The sequence below is a fragment of the Nyctereutes procyonoides genome, unplaced genomic scaffold (assembly GCF_905146905.1).
Source record: "Nyctereutes procyonoides isolate TBG_1078 unplaced genomic scaffold, NYPRO_anot_genome, whole genome shotgun sequence".
NCBI lineage: Eukaryota > Metazoa > Chordata > Mammalia > Carnivora > Canidae > Nyctereutes > Nyctereutes procyonoides.
Window position 1 is genome coordinate 26,048,290 of NW_026575132.1, and position 26,621 is coordinate 26,074,910.

The 26,621-nt window shown below is 59.1% G+C and overlaps 1 protein-coding gene across 1 annotated transcript in view; it reads left to right on the forward strand.

The window, feature by feature from the left end:
* SPEG (striated muscle enriched protein kinase) overlaps positions 1-26,621 on the forward strand; it is a 57,402-nt gene that overhangs the window by 870 nt on the left and 29,911 nt on the right. Inside the window, 9 exon segments of the mRNA XM_055345041.1 lie at positions 7,507-7,549; positions 8,467-8,501; positions 9,061-9,150; positions 9,234-9,570; positions 12,426-13,738; positions 15,771-15,914; positions 16,238-16,420; positions 25,562-25,737; positions 25,960-26,048. Of these exon segments, the coding sequence (XP_055201016.1) occupies positions 7,507-7,549; positions 8,467-8,501; positions 9,061-9,150; positions 9,234-9,570; positions 12,426-13,738; positions 15,771-15,914; positions 16,238-16,420; positions 25,562-25,737; positions 25,960-26,048 (2,410 nt within the window).

Below are 26,621 nucleotides of genomic sequence, written 5' to 3' on the forward strand. Positions count from 1 at the left end.
TCGTCTTTATCTACTCTGATAGTTAAACGGGAGACACTTGACAGGTGTGCGTGTGTCTGAAAGAGGGGCAAGCTCCCCCGTCGTGCTGCAATGTTGAGGGATGGGTCAGAGCTCCTCGCAGGCCATCGCTGGGGCAGGTTGGTGTGATCCGCACTGGGCTAGTTGGAAGAAGCCAGTGGGTGGACTAGTATGAATAGGGTGCAGAGCATCAGGAGGTGGAGCTGGGGCTGGGGGCTACCCAGGGTGTGTGAGAATCCATAAGCGTGTGTGTGTGTGTGTGTGTGTGTGTGTGTATGTACCTGTGTAGGCTGAGGAAGGGTCTGGTAGTACAAACAGCTGAGGGATGGGGGTTTGTGGAGTTGCTATGGAAAACCAATGGGCCACTCTACCTGAGACTCAGAGGGCATGGAAGGGGGGGTGCTCAGGCTGGTACTCGGGCCCCTACGTATGTGGGTACAGAGTGCCAGGCTCATGTGCAAAGGGACAGATGATGATCCGAGGCAGAAGAGAGTGGACCAAGATTGGGTCTGGTACCCCTGGTCCTGCTGGGGCCAGGCCCAGGATCAGTGTTGCCTTGGATCAGTGTCTGGGTTTCCTTTTTAATTTTCTCATCCCCTAAACCAGCCAGTTGTTCTCTAGGGCCTTCGATAGAGCCTTGGGCTAACTGAGTCTTGAGAACCAGAATTCTGGAGAAGTAGGCGTAGCCAGGGAGGTAGCAAAGAGCTTGGGCATCATTGAGTGTGTCCCAGGCATTTTCAAGCAGGAACTCTCACTCCAGCTGGGTGGTGTTGTGTCTGGGTACATCCTTGGGGGCTGAGAAGGAAGCACAAGGATGGAGGACCTCAGCAGCTGGAGGGGAAAGGAGGCTCGGAGTGGCAGCATGTGAGGAGATGGAGCAGGGGCTCAGCCTCCCTCTATCAGCACCTTGCCCTACCTTGCTCACCCTCCTACAGTCTTGAGCACTGGTTCCTTGGACTCCCTGTGGCCAAGCCTGGGGCAGAGAGGGTCAAGGCTGGCTTTTCTTGATTGGCCAGGTACAGGTTATCCCAGCCTGGAGTCAGGGGAAGGGACCCATCCTGGCAGCGCTCTGAGCTGGGGAAGGATCAGACTTCTTGGGGATCTTAGCTCTGGTCCCTCGGGCCAAAGGGGACTGAAAACAGAATATAAATCAAATCAAAGGGCATGATAGATCTGTTAAGAATACGGTCTGGGAGAGAGATTTTATTTTATTTTTTAAAAAACTATTTTATTTTTAAAAGATTTTATTTACTTACTGGAGAGAAAGAGACCCAGAGCTCATGAGCCAGGGGGAGCAGCAGAGAGAAGTAGGGTCCCCATTGAGCAAGGAGCCCTACTGTGGAGTTCAGCTCCATCCCAACCCTTGGACTCTGGGATCCTGGCCTGAACCGAAGGCAGATGCTTAACCCATTGAGCCACCGGGTGCCCTGGGGACAGAGGTTTCAGGGAAGGATAAGGAAGCTCTGAGGAGTGCCATGTTGGTTTTGAGTTGAAATGACAACAGAGAACCTCAGGTCCGAATGCTTCCTTTTGCAGGTAAGGACACGGTAGATAGTCCAGAACGGAGGAAGATCTGCCAGAAAATGCATTACTAGTTATGGCCACCCAGAATTAAGAACCCATTCCTCCAGGTTTCCACTCTGGGGCTTTTTAACTACTCAAGGAATTCTGGAGGGAGGAGAGAGAAACAGAAAGGGAGGGGAGCTGTCCATTGTATGGAGAGTAGCCCAGGCCTTCATTCTGAGAGGAGAGCCCCCTGGCCCGCTTGGGTCCCCCAAAGTGGGGAGAGTGACGAGGTGTTAGATAGACACCCTCTCACCCCCCTCAAGCAGCACTGTGTTTCCCTGCAAGATGGGTTTCCTCTGTCCCTCTGTAAGCTGGCTAGCAGGTCGGCAGGACTGAATGCTGGCTGGGCATAGCTAGACAGAGGCCAGGAGGACCGCCTCCAGGCTGCTCCAGTGGAACAGCATGTTTGAGAGGCCTAGGGTAAGGAAAGGACCCTGGGTGCCACGAGGACTGGACCTGGGCCTTTTGACAGTCATGTTTAAACCGGAAGACTGAGCTGCGGCAAGTTACAGTTGAGAACTTTTCCCTGCTGATGAAATCTTTACCCCAAGCCCAATCTTATAATTATCATTAACTGGTAATAATTCTTAGTAATAATTTATAATGTTATGAAGAGCTCCATGTGTGGCAGGTGATACACCATCACATCTTTTGACCTATCAGTGAAGTCCCATAGCAACCCTGGGGAAGCCGGTACAAAGGATGAAGTGATATTTCTTGTACAGATAGAAGGTGGGGATGGAAGCAGGGATGGAAGGAAGTCTGTTCTCCTGCAAAGAGCTATGTGCTTGACTACTACGCCCCTTCCACAGGAAGGGGAGGGCAGGGCTTTGCTCTGGGGATGGTGGGGGACTGACTGCCAGCCTGGCTGCCTCCTCCTCCGATTGCCCCTCCCCCCCATCAGTACCTGCCCAGTTACTATGGGTCTTAGTCAGGGGCAGCTGGGCAAGCTGCTCAGCAGTGCTCAGACTTACGCATGGGAAACTTTCTCAGTTGGGATCAACAGCAGGAGGACTTCAGCGTTCTCGAGGAAGCCCAGCCAGGACCTGGCTGCAGAAGAAGGAGGCAGTTTCCTGGCTGGGATTGCCATCTGGCTCGGCAAGAGAGGGTGATGCTCAGGTTCCTGGCACTCCTGAAGCCTGAGATGTTAGCTCAAGGATGGAGGGCTATCGGCATGGCTTGGGGAGGCTGGGGCCTTGAGAAGACAAGTGGGCTGCAGACTGGAGAATCTGGAAGAATGGACACAGGAGGGTGGGGTTTGGGGTGTAGAAATGAGGAAAGAATGGGAATACTGAGAATGACAGACATGCAGGCTACTTGTAGAATCTTTAACATGGGTACAGCACCCCATCTCCTGTCATTATTTAATCTTCTATGCCTAGATTCCTGTGGTGATGTTTATACCTATAAGAAAACTAGAGTTCCAAGGGGGAGTTTCCCTGAGGTCACATGGCTAATGAGGTAACAGAGCCAGATATGTTAGGGGGTTCAGGTCCACGTTGCCTGTCCTCATAAAAAGAAGCAAGGGAAGACTAAGGCCAGGACCTGCCATCATTAACCATCCTTCTCCCAATCATATCCCCGAAGTCATCTTCTGGAAAGTCTCCAAGATAGGTGGGCATTCTTCTTCAAAACATCAGGCTCCCACCTGTGTGGGCTGAGGAGCTATATGCAAACCAAAGGACCAGAACAAGTACCACCCTCAACCCTTGGGACATGTGTGGCTGAAGGGAGAGGCCTAAAGGGCAGGGGGTAAGGAGGAGAGGGCACAACCGAGAGGAGGGGCAAGCCGACAGTGCTTACGGTGTTCGTTGGCTGTTTTATAGCCAGAGTCCAGGAGACTCTGGTTTCAATCAGAAGGGCCAAAGGTCTACAGATAGGAGTGAACCATGTTGGGAACTTGAGGGCATGGAGACACGAGGTTAGAGACGGGGGAGAGGGCTTTTCAGGCAAGGAAAAGATGGGGAATGCACCAGAACCTGTGTTGAGGGATATTCTGCAGTTATCTTTTTCACCAGGAATTTGGAATGTCTGGATGAAAAGCCAGGAGGAAACTAGTAGGGGGTTGGGGATGAGTAGGGAGAGTGTCGCCATCCATTCATGCCCAGTCCTCATCAGGGAGGGGAGGAGGAGCCAGAGTGGGAGCAGTGAGGAGCCCTGGGAAGAGAGAGAGGCAGGAGCAGAGAGAAGCCTCCAAGAAACCTTTCCTTTTTTTAATTATTTATTTATTTATTTATTTATTTTATTTTTTTATTTTTTTCAAGAGACCTTTCCTGAAGGCAGGGCAGGCTCTCCCGGGAAGATCCTGAGTGGCACTCGAGATGGCCACTTCTCCAGCTATTTCTTAGAAAAGGCTCTGGTTCAGGACAGAGGAGGGAGAAAGCCTGGATGAATGAGCTGTTCCAGGAAGACTTACTACCCCTATTCCAGCCACCTCCAGCTGTGCCACTCCCTCCCATTTTATCTATGTCTATTGTGGACCAGTCACTGTTCTAGTGGCTTGGGATACATGATGGGGGTGGGGAGGGGGAGAGGAATCCCCCAAATTCCTGTCCCCCTAGAGATCATCACATCCTAGTGCATAGACAACAGGCAATAAACACATCAAATAAGTAAACATGGTGTATGTCAGCAATGTAGAGCAGGGTAAGCGAAAGGAGGGAAGGGAGAAATTGGACCTTTCAGGCAGGAAAGAAAGAAAGCAGAGAGGAGGGGAGTGGGTTCATGTGGCTCAGAGCAGGGTCTGTGTGAGAGATCAGGCCTGTCATGATGAGTCGGGTTTTCTCTGAAAGGGGAGAGGCTGGCAGTGCAGAAATTGGAAGTCTGGGGTTTGGGGAAATAGCAGAGAGGCACAGCTGCCCAGCCACGGAGGGAAAAATAGGGCAATCTAGGGCCAGCTGGGGGTGGCCCACCCTGCAAGCATGCCCCAGGCCAGCCCTGCGGGGGTGAGCAGTGCAGACCCAGAGCAGGAACACAGAATCCTACAGGCCTGTCCTCAGCCCAGCTGTCCCGTCACTCATGCCTGCTGCCCATTGGTTATTTTTGCTATGGAATGTGCCAGCCCCTCGGATTCTCCTGGAGAACAGGGGTTCAAGTTACTCCCTCTCCTCACTCAGCTCCCCCATCTGTGACTGTGTGTATTTGGGGGTGGGCAGGGAAAGTGCCTATGGGTGTCCAGGGTCCTCTGGCTGGAACCGATATCGTCACACACACACGGAGGCTCTCAGCACACATCCCATTCATGCATCTGCACAGGTGACATCGGTCTTTGGGGGTTTGGGAAACAGGGCCACCTGTATGCACCCAGAAAGTACAAGACATGACTTTGAACCTAAAAAAAAAAAGAAAGAAAAAGAGTCCCACAAGCTCAAATAACTTCAGAAGCCAAGTAGAGACAGTAACGGCGAGGTATTGTTGTTAGCGGCTGAACTTGAACATGCTTGTCCCACTGAAAATTTGTGTAGGCTGAGCAAAACTCATGAGTTGGCTCTGTATTTATTTTGGACTCATGTTTTAAAGAAACAAAGTTTGGGAACATACTGACCTATTAGCCTGGGAGGCTTTATGGCAGAGTGGTCAATGACTGTCACAGTAGAATCCCAGCTCTCCCAATTATTGGTTATGTGACCTTGGGCAAATAACCTCTCTGCCTCAGTCTCGCCCCTTGTTGTGAGGATTGATTGAATTTTTCAATTGAACTGAATTAATATGAATTGAATTCATATAAAAGCGCTTAGCGCAACGCTCAGTAAATACCAAGCACGCCATACGTGTTAAGGAAAATGACTGTAGTCACAGCTCAGAAACCGGGAGTGGCACCCCTTGTGTTTGCCCGGGTGGGCATTTGGATCCACAGGACAGCGGAGACACAAAACCTGCGTGGCTTTGACTATGTGGTGGGACTTCTCGGAACCTTAGTCACTTGTCAGTTAAACGGAGCCGGTTCTGTGTTCCTAAGAGGTTGTCGTGAACGAGGAAAATTTATAAAGTGCCTGGCACTTAGTAAATGCTTAAGAAACTGGTTTTATAATGATTGTTGGGGCGGGGGTGGGGTGGGGTGGGGGTGGGGGGGTGGGGTGGAGGCTTGAGCTTCTCTATGAAGGCAAAGTGTGCACAGGGCTGAATGGGAGGAGGACAGGGCAAGTCTGGGGAGATGCTCACCCACGAGGGAGAAGGCGGGTCCTATGGGTGCCGAGGAGGATACCGCTGGGCCTGTCGCTGGGGGGGGGGGCGGTGTACGCAGGGGGCAGGGACGGAGGACCCGGCATCAGAAAACGCCAGGGGCCCCTCTGGCTGTCCTCACGGTCTCTGGATCCCGGCGGCTCGGAGCCCGCACCCACCAGGGCCCTTGCCCAGGGTGTGACCTAGGCGCCCCCACGGCGCCCAGGCCCCCCGCCGTGTCGGGGCGCCCACGAGCTCCGAGTTCCGCGCTGCCTGGCAGGGCGGCGCGTGCGCGTGTTTGTGGGGTGAGCAAGGCTGCGGCTGCCCTTCCAGAGCCGCCCCGCGGGAGGCCAGGGGGTGGCGTGGAGGCCGCGGCCGGCTGCCCGGGAGAAGGCGGCCCCAACCCCACAGGGGCCGCCGCGCGCTCTTCTGTGCCTCAGTTTCCCCATGTGCCCAGGGCCCAGGAGGCAGGTGCGGGGTGGGGGGGACCCGGAGGCAGGTGAGCGCCGCCCCGGCGAGCCGGCCAGGGAAGGGGCGCCAGGTGGGGCGCAGGCCGGCGGGGGAGGGGCGGGCCCAGGGCGCGGGCGCCGCCGCCGCCGCCGCCGCCGCCGCCGCCGCCGCCGCCGCCCTCCCCCCGCCCGGGCTCGGCGGCCCCGCGGCTCCTCCCGCCACCGGCGCCGGCTCCCGCCCGCTCCCCCTCGCCCCCGGCCCCGCCTCCGACTCCGCCCGCCCCCGCCCGTCCCCTCCTCGCCCGGCCGCCGGCGCGGCCCCCTCCCCCGCCATGAAGAAGCTGTGGGTGAAGAAGCGTTTCCAGGTGAGGGCTCCGGGGGCGGGCGGCGCCGGGAGGGCCGGGGGGGGGGGGCCGGCGCCCGGGGGAGGGCGGGTCACCGCGGCCGGGCCGGGGGAGGGGGCGCCGGGGCCGCGGCCGCCGCACCCCGCCGCCGAGGGCCGCGGCCGGGGCTCCGGGGGCTCCGGGGGCTCCGGGGTTCCGGGGGGCCGCGCCTCCGCCCTCCCCGCGCCCCGCAGCGCCCGGGCCCGCAGCCCCCGGCGACCCCGCAGCCCCCGCAGCCCCCGCGCCGCGCGCCCGCGGGCTCCCTGCCACCCGGCGCCCCCAGGTCCGGAGTCTTCCATCTTCCCCGGCTCCTGGAAGCCGCGCGGACACCGGCGCCGAGCTCAGTCGATCCCCAAGCCCTGCCCTGTCCTCCGCGCGCCCGGGCCTCTTCCCCGCTCCTGACGCTCTGGCCCTCGGGGGACCTTGCCCTCCGCTCCCCCATCACCCTCCCTGCCCACCTGACACCTATGTCAGGTATCCGCCCCCCCCCCCCCGCAGGAATCTGTGTCCTCGTCCCTCCATCTCCCAGTCATCCAAGCTCCCCCCACCCCCATCTCTTCCTTCACGTCAGCCTCCCGTCCGGTGTCCTGGCTCCTAGCTCTGGGGTGTAGCTCAGGTCCCCAGTCCTGTGAGCCTCTGTGGGACTCGCAGCGTGTGCTCCACAGCTCGGCGGCCCTTGCTTCCTCCTCTGCTCCTCCCCAGGGCCCGGCTGGGTAGCCCCGAGCTCTGGCTGGGAGGGCTGAAGGGCCGGGAAGAGTGGGGACATTCCCTCCAGGGGAAGCTGCGGGTTCTGTGCTTTACCTCCCCAGCCCCCCCCCCCCCCCCAGGCCCTGGAATGAGTTTCCGTTTAGTAGAGGTTTGGATGGGAGGTAAGGGACAGCGGGAGCCAGCCTTCCCCTCAACAACTCATTCTGGCTTTTCTCTTGCAGAAAACCGGCCACTCCCGCCGGGCCTTTGGCCGACTCACCCATGGTGCGTGGACCACAGGCTCCCTGCTCTAGCCCATGCCCACTCCTTCTCTTGGTCCATGTCCCTCCACGAGGCACTCAGGCCCCAAAGACAGCCCATGAGATGTGGGATCCCCCAATACGCATCCATACCCACTCAAGGAGGTGCCCTGTACCCTGCAGCTGTGGGGTGGGGGGGTGGGGGGACTCACTAGCACACCCCACCATGGGCCTGGGCTCAGGGGGCTCCATCTGTGGGGCCAAGCGGGAGGGATGAGCTCACTGCCATACGTCAGCATCCAGCACACGGCTCCTGGTTGTCAATGGCACTCAGAGAAACTGAGGCACAGAACCTGCTAGAATCTGGGAAAGTTAAAAATATGCCCAGGAAACTTTGCTTATAGCCTAACCCCTGGGCATTTTTGAGGACCATTCAGCAGTAGAAGAAAAGGATTGGGAAGAGGGTGCCTGTCACATCATGATGCAGAACAGGTCGGGGTGGGGGGGATTGGTTTATGAGGAAGGGTCAAGGCACAATGCAAATATTTTAAGAGAGGGTGGGCCTGACCCCTGATGGGGAGCCTGGGTCTGAGACCTGGCTGAGCACAAGCAGATGTGTGTGTGTGTGTGTATGCGTGTGTGCGCGTGGCCAGTGGCAGCACCAGTGCGAGTGCCAAGGGTACAGAATCGCTGGGGCAGTTGGAATAACCAGCCAAAGCATGTGCGCTCCCCAGCTGGGCACAGTGGGAGCCTGCAGGCTGTCAGGATGAGAGATGCTTTGCCCATTCCAGGTGTCTCCCTTCCCCTGGCCCATCCCCACAGGGCCTTCCTGGGCACTGGGTACCCTCATGGCCCCTCTGTCCTGCCTTCCCACCATGCCCTGCCCCACAAACGCTCTGATAACAGTCTGTCCATGTCTCTCTCCTGCTGCTCCTATGGAAGCGAAGTTTTCCGCTCCTGCAGAAAGCAAAGTTACGGTAGGAAACTGGCTCCTGCCCTAGCCCCCTTCCTCCCTGTCCGACCCTGGCCTCTCCTCACCCCACCTCAGCTGCGCCCCGATGTGTTCCGGCTGGTTTGGGGTGGAGGACAGGCTGGCCCTGCGGTTGGTCAAGTGCCCTGACAGTACGACTCTGAGGTGACACTCCTTTGTTCCTGGGGTACCAGAACCCGAAATTTAGAGCCTTGGATCTTGTTATGTGGGGGCTGCACAGGAACCTATGCTATCATCGACAGGGGAGGATGCGGAGGGCGGAGACCCTGATAATCCACTGAGTGGCTGGGAGGGGTGGTGGCAGGTGGCTTTGAGGGCCAAGGAGGCCGGGATGAGTAGCCAGGGGTCCAGAGGTGAGCCACGGGACTGGCTGAGCAGTCCAGGATGGGCCAGGGGATGTGGGGGTAAAAGAGAAGAGAAAACAGGTGTGGAAGCCCTGCCGGTGGGAAGAGGGAGCCTGCTGCGGGGGAGGCGGGAGGAGACACAGGGAAGAGTTGGAGTCAGAGGGAGGAGGGCCCTGCCCACACAGACCCCTTCTTCTCCAGACTCGGAGACGGGTGAGGATGACATCAGCGATGTGCAGGGGACCCAGCGCCTGGAGCTTCGGGATGACGGGGACTTCAGCACCCCCACGGGTGAGCTCTCTGGGCTGCTCCAGGAGCAGGCAGGCGGGCTTCCCACAGGAGGTGCCTGGGCTTCACCGTGCTGCTTTCTCTAGGGGGCTCCGACACCCTGGTGGGCACCTCCCTGGACACACCCCCGACCTCCGTGACAGGCACCTCCGAGGAGCAAGTGAGCTGGTGGGGCAGCGGGCAGACGGTCTTGGAGCAGGAAGCGGGCAGCAGGGGTGGCACCCGCCGCCTCCCGGGCAGCCCAAGGCAAGCACAGGCGGCCGGGGCCGGGCCACGGCACCTGGGGGTGGAGCCGCTGGTACGGGCGTCTCGAGCTAATCTGGTGGGCGCAAGCTGGGGGTCAGAGGATAGCCTTTCGGTGGCCAGTGACCTGTATGGCAGCGCATTCAGTCTGTACAGAGGACGGGCGCTCTCCATTCACGTGTAAGTAACGGCCTCCCCCAGGCCACCCTGTCCCACCTCACCATGTGTCCTGCACTGCCCCTCACCATTCCGTGGCCTCACCCCTCCCTTGCACCATCCGTCCCTCTGTGCACTTCACCGCCCCAGCTGCCACCCTGGCCCCGGCTACCTACTCTGTCCTCCCACACGGCATCCTCCCTCCTGTGCCATCACCACCCACAGCCTCCTGCTCCCACCTGTCCTGGCTCCCTGTGCCATCTCCATGGTCTCGTGGACCCCTCCATCCTTTCCTCATCCCCTCCAAGATCTCCACTTTCCCAGGGGCCCTCTCCCACCTCACCCATTCAGGCTCCAGTTGTCCCCAGGATCCCCCCCCCCCCAGGGCCCCCTCCGTGCCTGCTGTCTCAGCAGCTGCTGCCTTTTCTTCTCCCTGCACATTCCTGTTCCCATGTGGGCCTTTTTCTGGGAGGAACGGAACCTTTTTGCCAGGCAGCTCCCGAGAGAGCAGGAGAGCCAGGGAGCAAGAGCACGGCCGGGAGAGAGAAGAGAGTGAGGTGGTCAGGGAGCTGATGGGGCCAAGGGCCAGGAGGATGTGGGCTGTGTGGGAGGCAGGGAGGGCTGGACTCAGGGGGCTGGGGTGGAGACAGAGGGCTGGGAGTGATGGAGGCCGGAGCTCGTGAGGGCCTGGTGGGAAATGCCTGTGCAGGTTGGTGGGGGGGGGAGCCTGGGGGGGTGAGGGTTGTCCTGGCAGGGGATGGTGAGGAGCAGGAGCGGAGGTGTTGGAGTGAGGCGTCAGAGCCATTTTTGGAGGTTTGGGGGCTGGCAGATACAGGAGGGAGTCTATAGTAGAAGAGGGGAGTGGCTGATGATGCAGGTATTGGGAGACCTTTGGGGAGCGAGAGGGACCTAACCTGTGACGGGTATGGGTGTGCTGGGGAGGGACCATCATGAAGCAGGAAGCAGAAAGCAGGAGCCTGGTTGGGGAGGCTATTTGGAAGGTGGTTGGAGTGCTAGTGGTAGGCAGGGGAGAGGTCTGGGGCAGGGGCGGCTCCCTTGCTTTATCTGGTTGGCATGAACCGGCGCTCCCCAGCCCTGGACTTGCCTTTTCCTTCCCTGCCTTCCTTTGCCAGGCCTCAGCCTGAGCCTGGAGTTGCTATGGCAACTTCTGAGGAACCCATTTCCTTAGCGATGTCTATGGTACAGAGGCTGGCCTAGAGCTCAGAACTGCCGGAGAGAGGCCTCCTCTGCTGTCCCCAATTTCTCTCCCAGCCTTACCCAGTTCCCAGAGGCCATCCCTCCCCTTGGGGACTCTGCTGTCCCTCCCCCAGAGTAGACTCTGGCTCCCCGGAGGTGGCAGGCAGAGGCTCTGTTCCCTCGGGCACCAGGCACCATGGATTGCCATTCTACCCCTCACCCCTCCGCCCCTGGTCAGAGAAGGGGTCTGCAGTGGGGGTGGCTGGCCCAGGTAGTCTGAGACAGCCTTCCCCTCAGGCACCCCTAGAACTTCTGCTGTGGCCAGTACCCTATTTCGTGTCCGTTCTGTGCCCTCAGAATCCTAGACATTTGGAGGGAATAGGGCTCAGGAGTCAGACTGCCTTGGTTCCAATCCTGGCACCAGCCATTTCCTAGCTATGTCACCTTGGTGAGGCACTGTACCTCTTATGCCTCAGTGTCTTCATCTATAAATGGAGGCAGTAACAGCTCTTAGCTCAGAGGGTTGTCCTGAGGGTTGTCGGTTGTGTTGTTGTGAGGGTTACAAGCGTGAATGCATTTTAACCCTTTTGTACAGTCCTGGCCCCCAGTAAGGATTCAGTGAGCCATTTCCTGAGTTTTTATTAAGCTCTCTCTAATGTGTCAGGCATGGTGTTAATATTTCGGGTTCCTTTCCTTGCTCGTCGTTCTGTTTGATGTGTCCCCCAAGAGTCCAGATGGGGGAAACTGAGGCTCAGCTCTTGGGCAGCGAAGCTCTGTGGGTGGGAGGGGTACTCTGAGCTGACCAGCTCCCTCCCTCTTCCTCTTCTGCCACCCCCCCTCTTCAGGCCCACGCAGTAGTTATTTCTGAGTGGAGTTATTTCTGAGCATACCCCTTTGGGGAGCTTCTGTGCTGGGGGGTGGGTGGAGGCAGGGGGAGGGTAGTTTCAAAAGACTCAAGGTATCTTATTTTCCCAGAGTCAGGACAAAGTCAAAGGCCTATCGTGGGGGGACTGATCAAAGGGAAGGGGACCCTGGCAGTTCTAGTCTTCCACCCAGGGACCTCAGGTGCCACCTGCTGTTAATGTCAGCAGCTGGTGAGGGGCTCAGGTCTGGTGAGGCAGCCCAGGTGCCAGGTAGTCCCTGAGATAGAGGCATTGTGCCCAGGAGGCTGGTGCCTGTTCTTCTAGGGGCCACTGGGAAAGGGCTGTGTCCTGCTGAGGATGGGCAGGGCTGTGGGGGCCAGCTGGGGGCAGGAATGAGTGGGAGGCTGCATTCCTGAGAGGGCCCCTCCCCATCCAACCCTCCTGCCTCTCCTCACCACTTCATCCTTTGGGTCCTAAGCTCATTCTTTTCTCCCCGCTCCGTTCTGTTTCTGCTGTTTCCCAGCTTCCGGGGCTGGGGGGAGGGGGCTGGCCAGAGCCCCGGGGTGGGGTTGGGGGGGCGGCTGAGTGTGTACCCGGGCCCCGCCACCAGCCCAGTCTTCTGGTGCCAGCGCTGCCAGCCTCTCCCCAGCACCTGCTCTGGCTGTTCCTTCCTCCCGGGCGGGAGGGGGCAGAGGGCCTGACCCGTGTCACCTCCAAGCCTTCCCAGCATGCCCCACCCTCCAATTCCTATCACTGAGCTGAAGGTCTAGGAGGGGAGACCCCTAAATCCTCCACCCCTCTTCCGTCTTGGTTCTGCAGCAGCGTCCCCCAGAGCGGCTTGCACAGGGAGGAGCCCGACCTTCAGCCTCAGCCGGCCAGCGAAGCCCCGCGGCGCCCCGCCCTCCCTCCCCCCTCCAAGTCCGCGCTGCTGCCCCCGCCGTCCCCCCGGGTGGGTAAGCGGCCTCCGCCAGGGCCCAGCGCCCAGCCCCCGGCCACCCCCACGTCGCCCCACCGGCGCCCTCAGGAGCCCGCGCCCCCCGACGACGCCGAGGAGAAGCGAGGGAAGAAGTCCAAGCCGTCGGGGCCGTCGCCGGCGGGCACGGCCGAGTCCCGACCGCAGACGCCCCTGAGCGAGGCGTCGGGCCGCCTGTCTGCGCCGGGCCGCTCGCCCAGGCTGGTGCGCGCCGGCTCCCGCATCCTGGACAAGCTGCAGTTCTTCGAGGAGCGACGGCGCAGCCTGGAGCGCAGCGACTCGCCGCCGGCGCCCCTGCGGCCATGGGTGCCGCTGCGCAAGGCCCGCTCGCTGGAGCAGCCCAAGTCCGAGCGCGGGGCGCCCTGGGGCACCCCCGGGGCCTCGCAGGAGGAGCTGCGGGCCCCCGGCAGCGGCAGCGGCAGCGTGGCCGAGCGGCGCCGCCTGTTCCAGCAGAAGGCCGCCTCGCTGGACGAGCGCACGCGGCAGCGCAGCCCCGCCTCCGACCTGGAGCTGCGCTTCGCCCAGGAGCTGGGCCGCATCCGCCGCTCCGCGTCGCGGGACGAGCTGGTGCGCTCGCACGAGTCCCTGCGCGCCACGCTGCAGCGCGCCCCGTCCCCTCGGGAGCCCGGCGAGCCCCCGCTCTTCTCCCGGCCCCCCACCCCCAAGAGCCCTCGGGCCGACAGCCCCGCCGCCGCCGCCGCCCCGCCGCCCCCTCCGAGCGCCGCGGGGAAGCCCGGGGACGAGCCGCCCAGGCCCAGGAGCCGCGGCCCGGCGGGCAGGACGGAGCCGGGGGAAGGCCCGCAGCAGGAGGTTAGGCGCCGGGACCAGTTCCCGCTGACCCGCGGCAGAGCCATCCAGGAGTGCCGGAGCCCCGTGCCGCCCCCCGCCGCCCCCGAGCCCCCCGAGGCCAGGACGAGAGCACCCCCGGGGCGGAAGCGGGAGCCCCCGGCGCAGGCCGTGCGCTTTCTGCCCTGGGCCACGCCCGGCCCGGAGGGCGCTGCTGTGCCTCAGGCCTTGGAGAAGAACAGGGCGGGGCCTGAGGCTGAGAAGAGGCTGCGCAGAGGGCCCGAGGAGGACGGTCCCTGGGGGGCCTGGGACCGCCGAGGTGCCCGCGGCCAGGGCAGAGGTCGTCGGGCCCGGCCCACCTCTCCTGAGCTCGGTAAGGCCTCGGGGAGGGCCGAGAAGGTGCTGAGACCGGGGTGGGAGGGAGCTCGCCGGGGGCGGGGGGCAGCTGCCGGGCAGGTGCGGGCTGCGGAGTCACAGGGAAGGCACAGACCCAGTTTCCAGTTTGAGTGAAGGATTGTGAAGGCCCTTGTGCTAGAACCCTCTGCTGGTGAGGCAGCGTGGGTTATGGTGGAGGCTGAGTGGAGCTGAGATGTGAGCCAAGGAAGGTGCCCGGATGCCTGCCGTAGGTGCCCTGGGTCCACTGGGCTGCTGGGTCAGGGATTTAGCTGTGGTGGGAGGCATTGGTGGGGACCCCACCCCTCTGTGGGGGAAGAGATGGAAAACCACCTCAATAAATAATGCTTGGTCCTGCCCAGAGGCGAGCTTTGGTCCAGCCAAGTCAGTCCCCATCCCACTTCTATCCCCTGGCCCACCCATGGCCACCAAGATCGGACCCAGTCTCTCAGCTAGCTTCTCTCTCCCGTCCTTGAATCCTTGTATGGCTGAGCTGACTGGGCACATGCCAGCCTGTGTCACCTCCTAGTCTTCCTCTGGATGGTGGCCAACTGCCACAATGCCCCTGCTCCTAAGTCTGCCCACCCTGAACATCATATAGGGAGGGGTCCACTCCTGGACGATGGCCGAGGAAGCCATCCTTGGTTTGCTCTCCCCCAGGCCGGATGCCTCCGCTCGCTGCTCCCAGCACGCCTTGTCGGGGGGTCTCTCTCTTTGTGCTTACCACCCATTTCGACTTTTCTTTTTTGAAATCACTCTATTTCTCATTTAAGGATTACTGTCTCAAGGTTTCTTTTTTTTTTTTTAAATTTTTATTTATTTATGATAGTCACACACACAGAGAGAGGCAGAGACACAGGCAGAGGGAGAAGCAGGCTCCATGCACCGGGAGCCCGATGTGGGATTCGATCCCCGGTCTCCAGGATCGTGCCCTGGGCCAAAGGCAGGCGCTAAACCGCTGCGCCACCCAGGGTTCCCCTGTCTCAAGGTTTCTAAAGATAATTAGGTACCTCTCCATCATCCTATCAGCCACATGATTGCATACCACGACACAGGCGCCGTGTGAGCTGGGCGCTCAGGGGTGTTGTTTTATTTTAATTTGTATGCCAGCTCTGCAAGAGGTTGGGTGCGATTTATCAGCTCCATCTTACAGATAACAAAACAGAGGCGCAGAGAGGTTATCTAATTTGTCCAAGGTTATGGAGCTAGAAAAACAGCATAATTGGGATTCTCACTGTTTTTCTGACTACTACCAGACCATACCTTGTCTAGCGTATAGAATGTCAGTTGGGAAGTACCCAGAGGGATGCACTGCACTGGAAGCGTGTGATACCTTTGTGTGTACAAGCTTCCTGTAAGCGGAGAGCACTGCTTGTGTCTCGCATCCCTGCTACTCACACGGAGCTGGGCGTGCAGTCGGTGCGGCCCTACTGTTTGGTGGATGGACGGAATCAAAGCTGATTCCGGAGGCCTCTCAGAGGCTACTGGACCCACCTGCTGCTCCCTCTTTTGAATCCAGCGGCATTACTAATTTGACAATTTACCACATGTTGCCCTGTGACAGCAGTATTACTGCTTAGGGCTCGGGTTGCTGTTAGCTGGTCCTGCCTGTTTGGAAGCTGGTAACTTCTTGTGCTGCTGCAAAGAGCACTTGCGTAGAACAGGGCCTGATCTACCAGCCCCAGAGACTGGTTTATATAAAGACTCGCACGACACAGTCCCCGCCTTCCTCCAGAAACCATGGTGACTGTGACTGAAGTTGAGAAGCCAAGCGAATGCAGAGTGCTGGCTGCCCTGTCCTGTTTGAGAACCGCCCCCTCCCCTTCTGTCCAAGAACCCTGTCTCAGGATATTTGGGAGAGAGACCCTTTGTTCCCCAACCCGCACCTTCTGGAAGCCCTTCTCTCTGGGTTTGGCATTCTAAGATACAAGGATGCCATCATCCCCTCTCCCCCTGAGTCATCCCCACAGGGACCATGCCCCCCCTTACCCTGTCACTCATGTCTCTGGCAGAGTCCTCAGATGACTCGTATGTGTCCGCCGGAGAAGAGCCCCTTGAGGCTCCTGTGTTTGAGATCCCTCTGCAGAATGTGGTGGTGGCCCTGGGGGCAGATGTGCTGCTCAAGTGTATCATCACTGCCAATCCCCCACCCCAAGGTGAGCTCCAGGGCTGGGCCAGGCTAAGGTTGAGACAGAGAGGGGGAGGTCCCCCTCAGTCCTCAGAAGAAGGGGTAGGGGAGGAGGGACATCTGCTCCTTGGGGCTGGCCTCACTCCTGTGTGTGTGTGTGTTAGGAGAGCGTTCCCAGAATCCCCTGGGAGTGGGGAGGGTAGGCCTAGGCTTCTGTGAATGAGGGGGGCATCCTCAGGATTCCCTAGGATGGGGAGTGGGGTGGTTTGGGCTCTGTGTGGGATGAAGGGGGATTTGCCCCAGTGGGCGACCATGGACGTGGCAACCAGTCACACCGCTCCTTTCCCACAGTGTCCTGGCAGAAGGATGGGTCTGCCCTGCGCAGTGATGGGCGCCTTCTCATCCGGGCTGAAGGTGAGCGGCATACCCTGCTGCTCCGGGAGGCCCGGGCGGCCGATGCCGGGAGCTACACAGCCACCGCCACCAACGAGCTGGGTCAGGCCAGCTGTGCTGCCGCGCTGGCCGTGAGACCTGGTAGGGAGCTTGTGGGCCCGGGGCCCCGGGTGGGATGAGCAGTGACCCCACTCTAGACCAGTGTGCACAGTCTGTTCTCACAGGTTGACTCTCAGTGGAAGCATTCTCAGTGGCCTGGCCTCAGAGCAGCGGGGGCCAGATTCCCAAAGGCACACACACACACACCAGGCTGGCCAATTCATGAAGTCACTGAGATTTGTCTTTATGTATCCTCTAAATGCCATCCTCCCCTGGCATTTCCCTGAAAATGATCCTGTGGGGAAAGCAAATTATCCGTGAGTCTTGGAGAAAAAGTATCTCCCAGCTCAAAGCCATCAGGAGGCTTCCGAGGTCATTTCTTCTAGAACAGTACCCCTCCCCTGAGTAAAAAGGATGCATTTAAGTGCCACAGCCCTTCCCCACTCCCTTGCTCCTTCTGTTGAACCCAAAGCCCTCAAGAGAGGGTAGCCGAGAGCACCTCTCTGGAGATGGCTGTGGCTGAGGCCACCTTTTCTATTTTTACGAAAGCCCTCACTTGGTGGTGTTGGACTACTTCCTTTGGGTGTAAGCCCAGTTTCTTTCAGGTCCAGGGCAGGGCTGGACCGGTGTCAGTGTGCATGGCCAGTTCTACCCATTCAGGTTGCTGGGCCTGAGAGTGTGCTGATCCTGGGCAGCAAGAGGTGGGGGAGGGGAGGATGGGTGGGGTGGGGGTGGGGGTTCGGAAGGAAAAGACACAGACTCAACCCTCAAGGCTGTTAGCCTCGGGTCATCAAGCTGGATCAGAGGACCCAGGGTGGAGGACAGTGCAGGGCAGAGGAGCCTCAAGCAGTGCGTCAGTGTTACGGGGTGCCAGATTGAGGGGCGCAGGACCTGGAAGGACTTTGGGAAGTAGAGAGGCAGCAGGAGGGGCTGGGCGTGCCTGGGGGGTCCTGGGGGGGGTTCGGCACCCGCTGTTCCGCTGTTCCATCCCTTTCCTTGGACACGATAGGAGACAGGTTACAGAGCCTGTCTTGCTGTGGGTCTGGGACTTGTGTGCCTTCACGATAAGGGTGGTTTTGGTGGCATGTGCCCTGAGCCCAGCCCTGCATTCGATCCTTTTCTTTGCACCCCTCCAGCTTTGCAGAACAGCCGGCCTTCATCTTCCCTAGCTCACCTACCCTTCCCAGGAGCCTGCGTTTTAGTCTTTCTCCTCCTCGCCCCTCCCAGCACGCTGAATCATGCCATCCCTCCAATGTCGTGCTTCCGTCCTTCCATCACCTCTGGGATCTGGCTTGTGACTCAGCTCCCAGCTCTCCTCAGGGGGCCTGGGGCTGGCTCCAGAACTCTGGTCAATACCTGGCTTAGGCTGAGATTTGGCAAGGGGTACAGGGGGGTGCCCTGATACTGGCCTGTGGCCATTTGGGAGCCTTTTAAGGTTGGGAAGGAGGCTTGGGGCAAGGCAGCTGTCAGCACTTGACTGGGAGCTCTGTGTTCCTCGTTCTGAACCTCCCTGCCGTTCAGTTTCCTCGTTTGTAAGCCGGAGAGTTCTCCCATCCTCACGGTCAAAAGCCAATGTGTGAATGAGCTTTCTAAACTGTCAAGCTGTAGATGAATGTTAGCTGCTAGCGTACTTAAGGGGTGCTGCTGTGTGCGGGTTTCCACGAGGCCCCAGAATGCTGCCTTTTCCTTTTCTGCCCATTTTTCAGACTGTGCATTGGGGACTCCTCTGCTGCCCTTGCCAGGCCTGCAGCCCCCGCTCCTCTGTTTCCCAGCCTCTGGGTTCCTCAGTCCATCATGGCATGGCCGTGACCCCCTCCCCACACCCCACCCTGGGGAGCTGGAAAGGCTTCATCGCATTAGTCAGTGGCACTGGGCTTTGCCCCCAGAGAACAGCCCCCATAAGTCATGCTGACTCGGCCCCAGGGCTCCCTTGGTGGAAGCAGACTTTCTTCCCCTACAAGGCACTGTTTGGTCCAGAGTGGTTGGACGGAGGCCAGTGGACCTGGAGAGCAGCAGCGTGGGTGGAACTGGGGTGGGGGTGGCACAGACATTTGGCAAGGGCGGGGGGTCTCAGGCCTGGGCTGTGTGTGGAGTGAGAAAGCGTGTCAGGCAGTGTGGCTGCAGGTGGGGTGCAGGCAGGGTGGCGGGGGAGCCAGCTGAGGGAGGGAGTGAGGAGTGTCTGATAGGAATAGGCCTCCTGGAACCTCCTCCCTCTCTTGTTCCTTAACCCCCCACCCTAGGACCCTGGCAGCCAGGGCTGGCTGCGCAGTGCCCTTGTGGGGTGCCCACCCCAAAAGGGCCTGCTTTGGAGAGCCCACATATCTCAGTTCCTGGTTGGGAACGGCGGGAATAGGGAATGAGTAACCAGACAACTAGTTGCTCAGGCCCTGTGGTTTGAGGGGCAGGGTCTGATTCTCACCTGCTCCCAGCCAGCCCACAGAGTACCCTTCCTGAGACCACGGTTGTACTCCCAAAGTGTGTGTGTGTGTGTGTGTGTGTGTGTGTGTGTGTGTGTATTGGGGCGGGTGGCTGGGGAGTGTGAGAAGTATGCTTACCTGAAGCTAAGCTGCCCACCTCTGTCACACAAGCACTTATTGAGTGCCAACTGGGTACCAAGTGCTACATCTCTCTGAGAGTGTCCTTTCACGCCTCTTCTCTTATTTGGGCTACATCACCCCATATGTATCCCTTGGAGAGGGATGTGATAGGCGGTGATATTCTCATTTTACAGATAAGAAGACAAAAACATAGAGAACAAGGTGACCTAGAGCTAGGTCAAGGCCAGGAGCCTTTATTGAGCGCCTGTAGTCTGCCTAGGAATATTGTAAGCAACAGGTGATTGGGGTGATGGAAATGCTTACTTGTGAAGCAAATAGGTTTAGGGTGACAGATGAACAGAACATGAGTAGTTAGCATCTCCTGAGCGCTTCCTGCATACCAAGCCCTGTATTAACTCTTGTGGTAGGTTCTGTTATGATGCCCACATTACGCATGAGGGAGCTGAGCCTTGGAAAGCTTTAGCAAACTGTTCTAGAGAAATGCTGACCCGTAGAACTTTCTGTGATGAGGGAAGCGTTCCACACGTGCACCATCCAGTAGGATGGCCATGAGCCATGTGTGGCTGTTGAGCTCTTGAAATGTGGCTAGTGCCACCAAGGAACTGGGTTTTTCTTCTCCATTTTAATCCCCAGGTACATCATCTCAGGTGGCTAGTGCCTGCTCTGTGCGGGTGCTCAGCTCTAGGAGCAGAGGGCCAATTGGGGGCTGATTATGGTTTGAAGCCCTGCCCCTGGATCTCCCAGGCCTACACTCCTTACTACCCCCTTCCCTGCTACTCCGAAGAGGTTCAGGGTTAAGGGAGAATTGTGCTCATGCCTTGGGGAGTGGGGAGGGAGGCAGAGACTGCTGATGCCCTCTGTGGGTGGGCCTGATGGGCGGGTTTCTCTCCTTTCTCTCTTGACTCCCCACTCCACCATGGCTGTGGTCCTCCTTTGTTTCCCTGCATCATTTGGCTCACCTCCGCCTCGAGCTCTGACAGGAGGCTGGTCAGGAGGAAGGGGGATTTGGGGGCTCCATCCTAATGCCTCCAGTCCTCCCTCAAGGCACAGGTCTTGTATATTTGAGCCCAAGGCTCTAGCATTTTCCAGCTGAGACCTCGGCTTCTCCACATTTTCTTAGCTGGCCACAGTTTTCTCATCTGTGAGGTGAGGGTCTGTATGCCCTCTGTGGCTCTGTGGGGATGAGGATGTAGCTAAGGACATTTGGGCCTGACGACATGGCTTTTCAAAGCCCATTCTGGTCCCACCACATGACTGATACTGTCATAACAGAAGAGTTTGGTTGTAAGGGGTCAGGAGTCTAAAAGGGAAGGCACTAGTGTCTGCCCCGGCCCCTTCTCCTGGCCGCAGCTTCTGTAGAGTTACAGATTCGAACCCTGTGAAGGTAGTAGCTGCCGATGGAGGGGATCGTGGAATGCCACATGACCCCGTTGCCCATCCCGGAAGGGGGTTTGGGCGGCATCTGAAAAAGCAGCGTGGTCTGTTGACCACACTCAGCCCTCCCTCCCCACTCCTGATCACTGGAAGCAGGTTGGCCCCGAGGGGTATCTGCTGAGGCTGCTACCCCAGAGTGGGGGTTAGCACACTCAGCCTGTCAGAAGAATGGGGACCTCCTCTACTGTGGGTGCCAGTGCTTTATGGAACACAGAGCAACCCTAAGCAATCACATGTGGGGAATTAATGGTTTGTAGGGCTAGGTCAGGCCGACTGTGGGAATTTCTCTCTGCTTGCCTGTCCACTTGAACCCAAAACCTTAGCCCTGCTCTTCTACTCTGGAAGAGGCAGTACCCGTGACAGCACCTGTGCATTCCCAGCTATAGGCCGGCCTGTCTACCTTTGCCCTGGGCCTCACTGCCTTCCATGGTGGCATGGTCACAGCGGATGTTTAAATGAATCACCTGCGGAGGAAACTGCCGAGACAGTGCCTGCGGAGGATGGGTTGGGAATGGCCGGGCCACGTATGTGTGGTTGTCACAACTCCAGCGTGTCACCCTCCACCCCCCCAGAAGCCCCAAGGAGCTCCCATTGGCCTGCAGAGTGAAGGCCACACTCCTGAAGCTGGCCTCCGCTGTCTGGCCCTGAGGCTGGCCCTGAGGGTGTCTGGAGGCAGCTGAGGCTGTGGGAGGCTGTGCTGCTTCAGCTTTGCCAGGCCCCACTTCCAGCTTTACCCAGTTCAGTAGCCAGTGGGTTGAGCTACAGTTGTCTGCATGTTTTTTTTCTTCTTTTTTTTTTTTTTTTTTTAGAATCCACTTATTTATTCATGAGAGATGCACAGAGAGAAGCAGAGACATAGGCAGAGGGAGAAGCAGGCTCTATGCAGGGAGCCTGATGCAGGACTTGATCCCAGGTCTCTGGGATCACGCCCTGGGCCGAAGGCAGCGCCAAACCACTGAGCCACCCGGGCTGCCCTGCATGTTCTTTTTGTCTCCGAATATTTGCTCATGCAGTTTCCTCCTCTGGAAACACTTTTTCCCTTTTTCCTGCTTCAACCAAACTCTTAATTCCTATACAACCCTTTCCGTCTGTTACTCTGTCTTCCCTGAGCCCAAAGGAATCTGCTCTCTGCACTCTCATGGCCCTCATCTGCCCTTCTCTTGCCCCCTTATAGGAATAAGGGGCTCACTATTCTAGAGGTGTCTGGATTGGCCCTGTCTGGGTTGGGGTTGTCATCCCTACCAGCCGGCAGTCTCCTGAGATCATGACTGTGCTTTGGCCACTTCTTAGCCCTTATAGCCATACCTGGAGGCCTTCCTGGATAGTCTGGGGCTGTGTGGCCTGCAAAGATTGTGTGTGAGGTCGTGATGTGGGAGGATAGAGATCTGTGGGCTTTCCCAGCCCCCGAAACAACCTGGGTGACCTGCAGAGGCTGGGCGAGACACACATCTGCAAAGGGTGCTAATGAAGATCTGCCTGAGAGTGGAGGTTGGGTGAGCACAGAAGTCCCCGGGACAGCGGTCTTCCAGGTGTGGTCCCCAGACCAGCAGCATCCGCATCACCGTGGGAATGTGTTAGAGATGCCCATTCACATACCCGGCCCATCACAAACTCTGGGGGTGGGGCTCAGCAGTCTGTGGTTCAAGCTCCATTCTTATACACCAGGAACGTTTGAGAACCCCTGCCCTAGAGTCAGGGACCTTGCTGAGGTCGGGGGGGCCAGGTGGTGCAGTGGGAAGCACATGAGCTCTGGAGTCAGGCCTCAGGTTCAGACCCCAGCCCTGAAGTTTAGCCACCAAATGAGACAGAACTCACCTCTTAGGGTTGTCCTACCAAGAGGATCACAGGGGTCCCTAAACTTTCATGCACATAAGAATCACCTGGACTGCTTTTTAAAAATGTAGTTTCCTGACCTCTGTTCGAGGAAATCTAATTCTTGAGTCAGAGTGAGTAAGGCCCAGAAGCTATGGTTTAAACGGGCTCCCAGGTGGTCCTGTTGTGGGCAGTGGAGAAGCCCTGGTGTAGAAGGTCTTTCATTTGATGGCTGGAACTATATTTATCCTTAGAATGTCTCCAGGAATGTTGGGATGGGTATTGAGCTAGATGCTCTGGTCTGGGGAAGGAGGGCCTCCCTCTCTCCTCCAACCTCTAACCTTGAGGGCTCCCTCATGTATTTTCATCAAGCAAATCTAACCTGGGAACAGTGTTGAAAGGCCAAGGCCACACACGTGGACAGAGCCAGCATGTTTTGGGGTGGTGTGGCAGCACTCACATGGGGGGCATATGTGCATGGTAGGTTTGGGGGGCACCTTCTCCCTGCTTCCTGGCTGGTCCCACAGTTTTTCCCACAGTAAGAGTCAGGCCTGTTGGTGGAGCAGGGCTGAGATACAGGGACTGCCTACAAAGATGGTTTTGGTGGTGGGGCTTGTACAAAGTGGGGTGGCACCAGAGCCTGGTGTGGAACCCCAGAAGTTCTGGGAGCTGGAGACCAGTCTCTGAGGGGCCTGAAGACCTGGATTTGCCCCTGGATGCCCCTGGGTGCCCCAGAGTGCAGTTCCCCTGATCACCACCAGGGGTCTCCAAGGCTCCCTGCAAACCCGCTCTACTCTGCTCTCCCTCCCCGGGTGGGTGAGTCCCCCAGCGCTGTCCAGCCTCCGGGTGACCCTGGAGGTCACCTCCCTCCTCTGGCGGGTGAGTGCCCCAGGTGAGTCCCCCAGCGCTGTCCAGCCTCCGGGTGACCCTGGAGGTCATGTCCCTTCCCAGGCAGGTGAGTGCCCCCAGCGCCATCCAGCCTTATGATGACCTTGGAGGTCACCAGGCTCCATGGTGGGGGGGGGGCTCTTGCCTTCAGGGCCATGCCTGTGGTCTCAGCATCAGCTGGTGGCCAAGCCCCGGGCACATGTTTACCAAATGCCATTCTGACTTGCCTCCCCAAGACAGCCAGCCTGAATGGTGGACCCCCCTCCCCTGCACCCCCCTTCACTGGGAAATACAGGTCATAGCTTGGGAATGTGGCTTTGTGTTGTGGGGGTGATAAAAGGAGAGAGAAGAGGATGGCACCTGGGTGGCTCAGTTGGCCGGGCGTCCACTCTGATTGTGGTCTCGGAGTCGTGGGGTCGAGCCCCACGTCAGGCTCCGCACTTGGTGGGGAGTCGGCTTGGGATTCTCTTTCCTTCTCCTGCCTGCCCCCCCATTGTGTGCATGCAAGCTCTCTCTCTAAAATAATAGATGAATAAATCTTAAAAAAAAAACACGGGGGTGGGGTGGGGAGAGAAGGACATATGGCCTCTTCTCAACAGCTTCCCTGTTCTACTGGTCTCCAAGCCCCTGCCCCAGTCCAAGTCCAGATGGGTGCTAGTTGTGGGGGGTTACTAGAAGCAGCCCCTGCTTCATGACCCTTGGCCCGGTGGGGTGAGAGGTTGAGGGACAACTGCCAACTCAGAGTCGGGAGGAGAAGAGGTAGGTGCCACCCCAAGGCCCCCGGGGGGTCCTGAGCCAAACCTGCCATGGCAGTAGTGGGGAGGCAGAGGCAGGATTCTGGGCCCCCGCAGGTGGAGGCGGTGTTTCTGGGAAGGAGACCGAAGGTCCTGACCCCTCTCTGATTCTCAGCACCAGAGAACACAGGGCATAGCCAGGCCTGGCTCCAATATTCGAGGCTTGTCAGCACATTGCCACATGCGGACCTTGGTTTGGTCAGAACAGGGGGCATCCTAAGGGCCATTTGCCGTCAGGACCTCATCTGGTGGATGTGTCGAAGTGAGTGGCTCAGGGCAGGCATCCCGGGGGCAGCATTGTAGTGCCGCTCCCATCCTCCCCCGGGGACTGAGGCCCCAGCACTTTGAGTTGAGGCGCCACCGAGGGGGCTTCGCTCTTGTCAGGGTCCCGAAACTGTAAAGAGAGAAAAGGCAGATCCGGCTGCTTGGGAATGAGCAGGGTGGCTAAATACAGCCAGGCAGCCTCGCTCTGCCCCTCCCCTCTCCTCCCCCTCCGCTCACTCCAGGGCCCGGGCTGCCTGTGGTCTCAGCAGGCACCACCTTCCCAGCCAGCTGCCTGCCTGCCACCCAGCCTGTCCCTGCCCGGCCAGCCCCCACCGCCTCCGTCCCCTCCCCCAGGCCCTTGCGCACAGCCTCCGCGGGGTCAGCCGAGTGAGTGGGGCTGGGCAGGCTGGGCTTCTGCTCCCTGGGGAGCCGGGTGGGGTGGGCAGTGGGCAGGCAGCAGGAGGGCCTGGTGCCAGGGCAGAGCCTTCAGGACAGGCGCCGCCTGGGGTCTGTGTGCAGAGTCTCGGGTGAGTTGGGGTGCAGCCTTGTGGGGGGCCGGGCCACAGGGGCTTGGGGTGGGGGAACCAGGGGGAGGGGCCAGGGGGCTGTGGCGGATTCATGTCTGTATTTGGTAGTCGGATAGGAGCCAGCTCAGTGAGGCTGGGCCCCTGGCCAGTTGCAGGGGAGGGCGTCAGGGCCCTGGGGACACCCCTCCCCCAAAACGGACACCGGTGCCCCCCTCCTCTTCCCCAGTCTGAGTCGCCCTTCTCTGCGGATGACTCAAGCTGCTTTTCCATCCTCTGAGAGTTTGGGGGTCCATGTTGTAGGGCTGGGGCCAACAGGTGCCCCTGGGGTATGTGGGGCAGGAAGCTGAGAAGGCAGAGGGGGAAGGGCAGGCTGGACAGTGCCGCCTCATTGGCCCTGGCACCGTCCGGATGGGGCTTGTCTGAGGTGTGTGTTCCTCTGCACCAGGCCCAGCTCACCCGAGAAGCGGGTGCCCTGCCTCTACCACGCTGGGGACCACCTGCATTAGGGGCCTGCAGTTCCATGCCAGGAATGTGGGTTCTCTGCTCCAGTGGGATTTCATGTCTCCCATGAGGCCCAGGGCAGCCCCTCTGTTGCCCGAATCCCTTGTCCCCGCTACTCCCTAGGGTTCCCCCAGGATCCGTGTTAGGAGACTCTATGGCAGAGTAGGATTCAGGGGCTCAGCGACAGGAAACACCTGAGCAAGGTCACACTGCAAGCAAGTAGGAGCCCGTGAAGCCAAGTCAGGGCAGGGCTGGTCTGCCCCCGGGGCTGTGTGGAACATTCCAGACCTTATCAGGCCCTTGATCTTGGGCAGATCTGATCTAGCCAGCTCTCCCATTCTCTCTGACCCCCCTTCCTGCCCTGGCGTCTCTCTGTGCCACTGTCTTTCTCTGTCTCTTTTCTAGGTGAGTCCACATCACCTTTCAGCAGCCCCATCACCTCTGACGAGGAATACCTGAGCCCCCCAGAGGAGTTTCCGGAGCCTGGAGAGACCTGGCCCCGAGCCCCCACCATGAAGCTCAGTCCCACCCAGAACCGCCGCTCCTCTGACACCGGCTCTAAGGCACCCCCCACGTTCAAGGTCAGACCCCTGCGACCAGCACCGAGCCCTGGGCACCCCCATTCCTTCACGTGTGCCCTTGTTCTTGGGGCCACACCAGGTTCTAGCAAGACCTAGCGCTTGGCCCCATTCACCCTTCTTATCTGGAGCCAGCCTCAGTCGGCCTGGCATGGGAAAGAGGCCTCTAGCCCAGAATCCTCTGGGCCCTGAATGTCTCCCCTGACACTTTGGGGTCCCCTTCAGGTCTCGCTTATGGACCAGTCAGTAAGAGAAGGCCAAGACGTCACCATGAGCATCCGTGTGCAGGGGGAGCCCAAACCAGTGGTTTCCTGGTGAGTAGCAGCCACAGGCCACCACTTGCCAGCTCCCCCACTGCCCCCTTTCAGCTCCAGGCTTGGCCCTGTGTGGTCTCACTTTCCCGTGACGGGAGTGGGCCTCTTGTAGACTTCCCTGGGGTCTTGTCCCAGGTACAGTGGTGCCCCCCGCCCCCGCCCCGAACACGCCCCCACCTTTTGGTTCAGGCTCCTGCAGGGCTTCTCCTTCCGGGACAGGTTTCAGGTAACAGAAGGTCTCCTGTCCGTTCCGCTGGGGACAAATGGGCAGGGGTCATCTCTTAGAGAAGCCTGCACGTGTGCACCCCCAGCGGGTGACTGCGGGGTGATTGCTGAGCCCTGCTCTGCGCCCGGCCCTGTGCTAGGCCCAGGCGCAAGGATCTGTTTCTGAGCTGCTCGGAGCCTGGGGTTAAAGCCTGGGCCTTGGCTACAGTGCTTCATCCCGGGTGCCTGGAACCTTGAGAACTCTTTGCTTAGGTTCTTATTAGTTTGGGTTCTAGTTTCCATTTGTAATTAATTGTCTAATGTCCTGTGTGATGTTTTTTTTTAACATCGTAAGTTATTTCCTTTGGA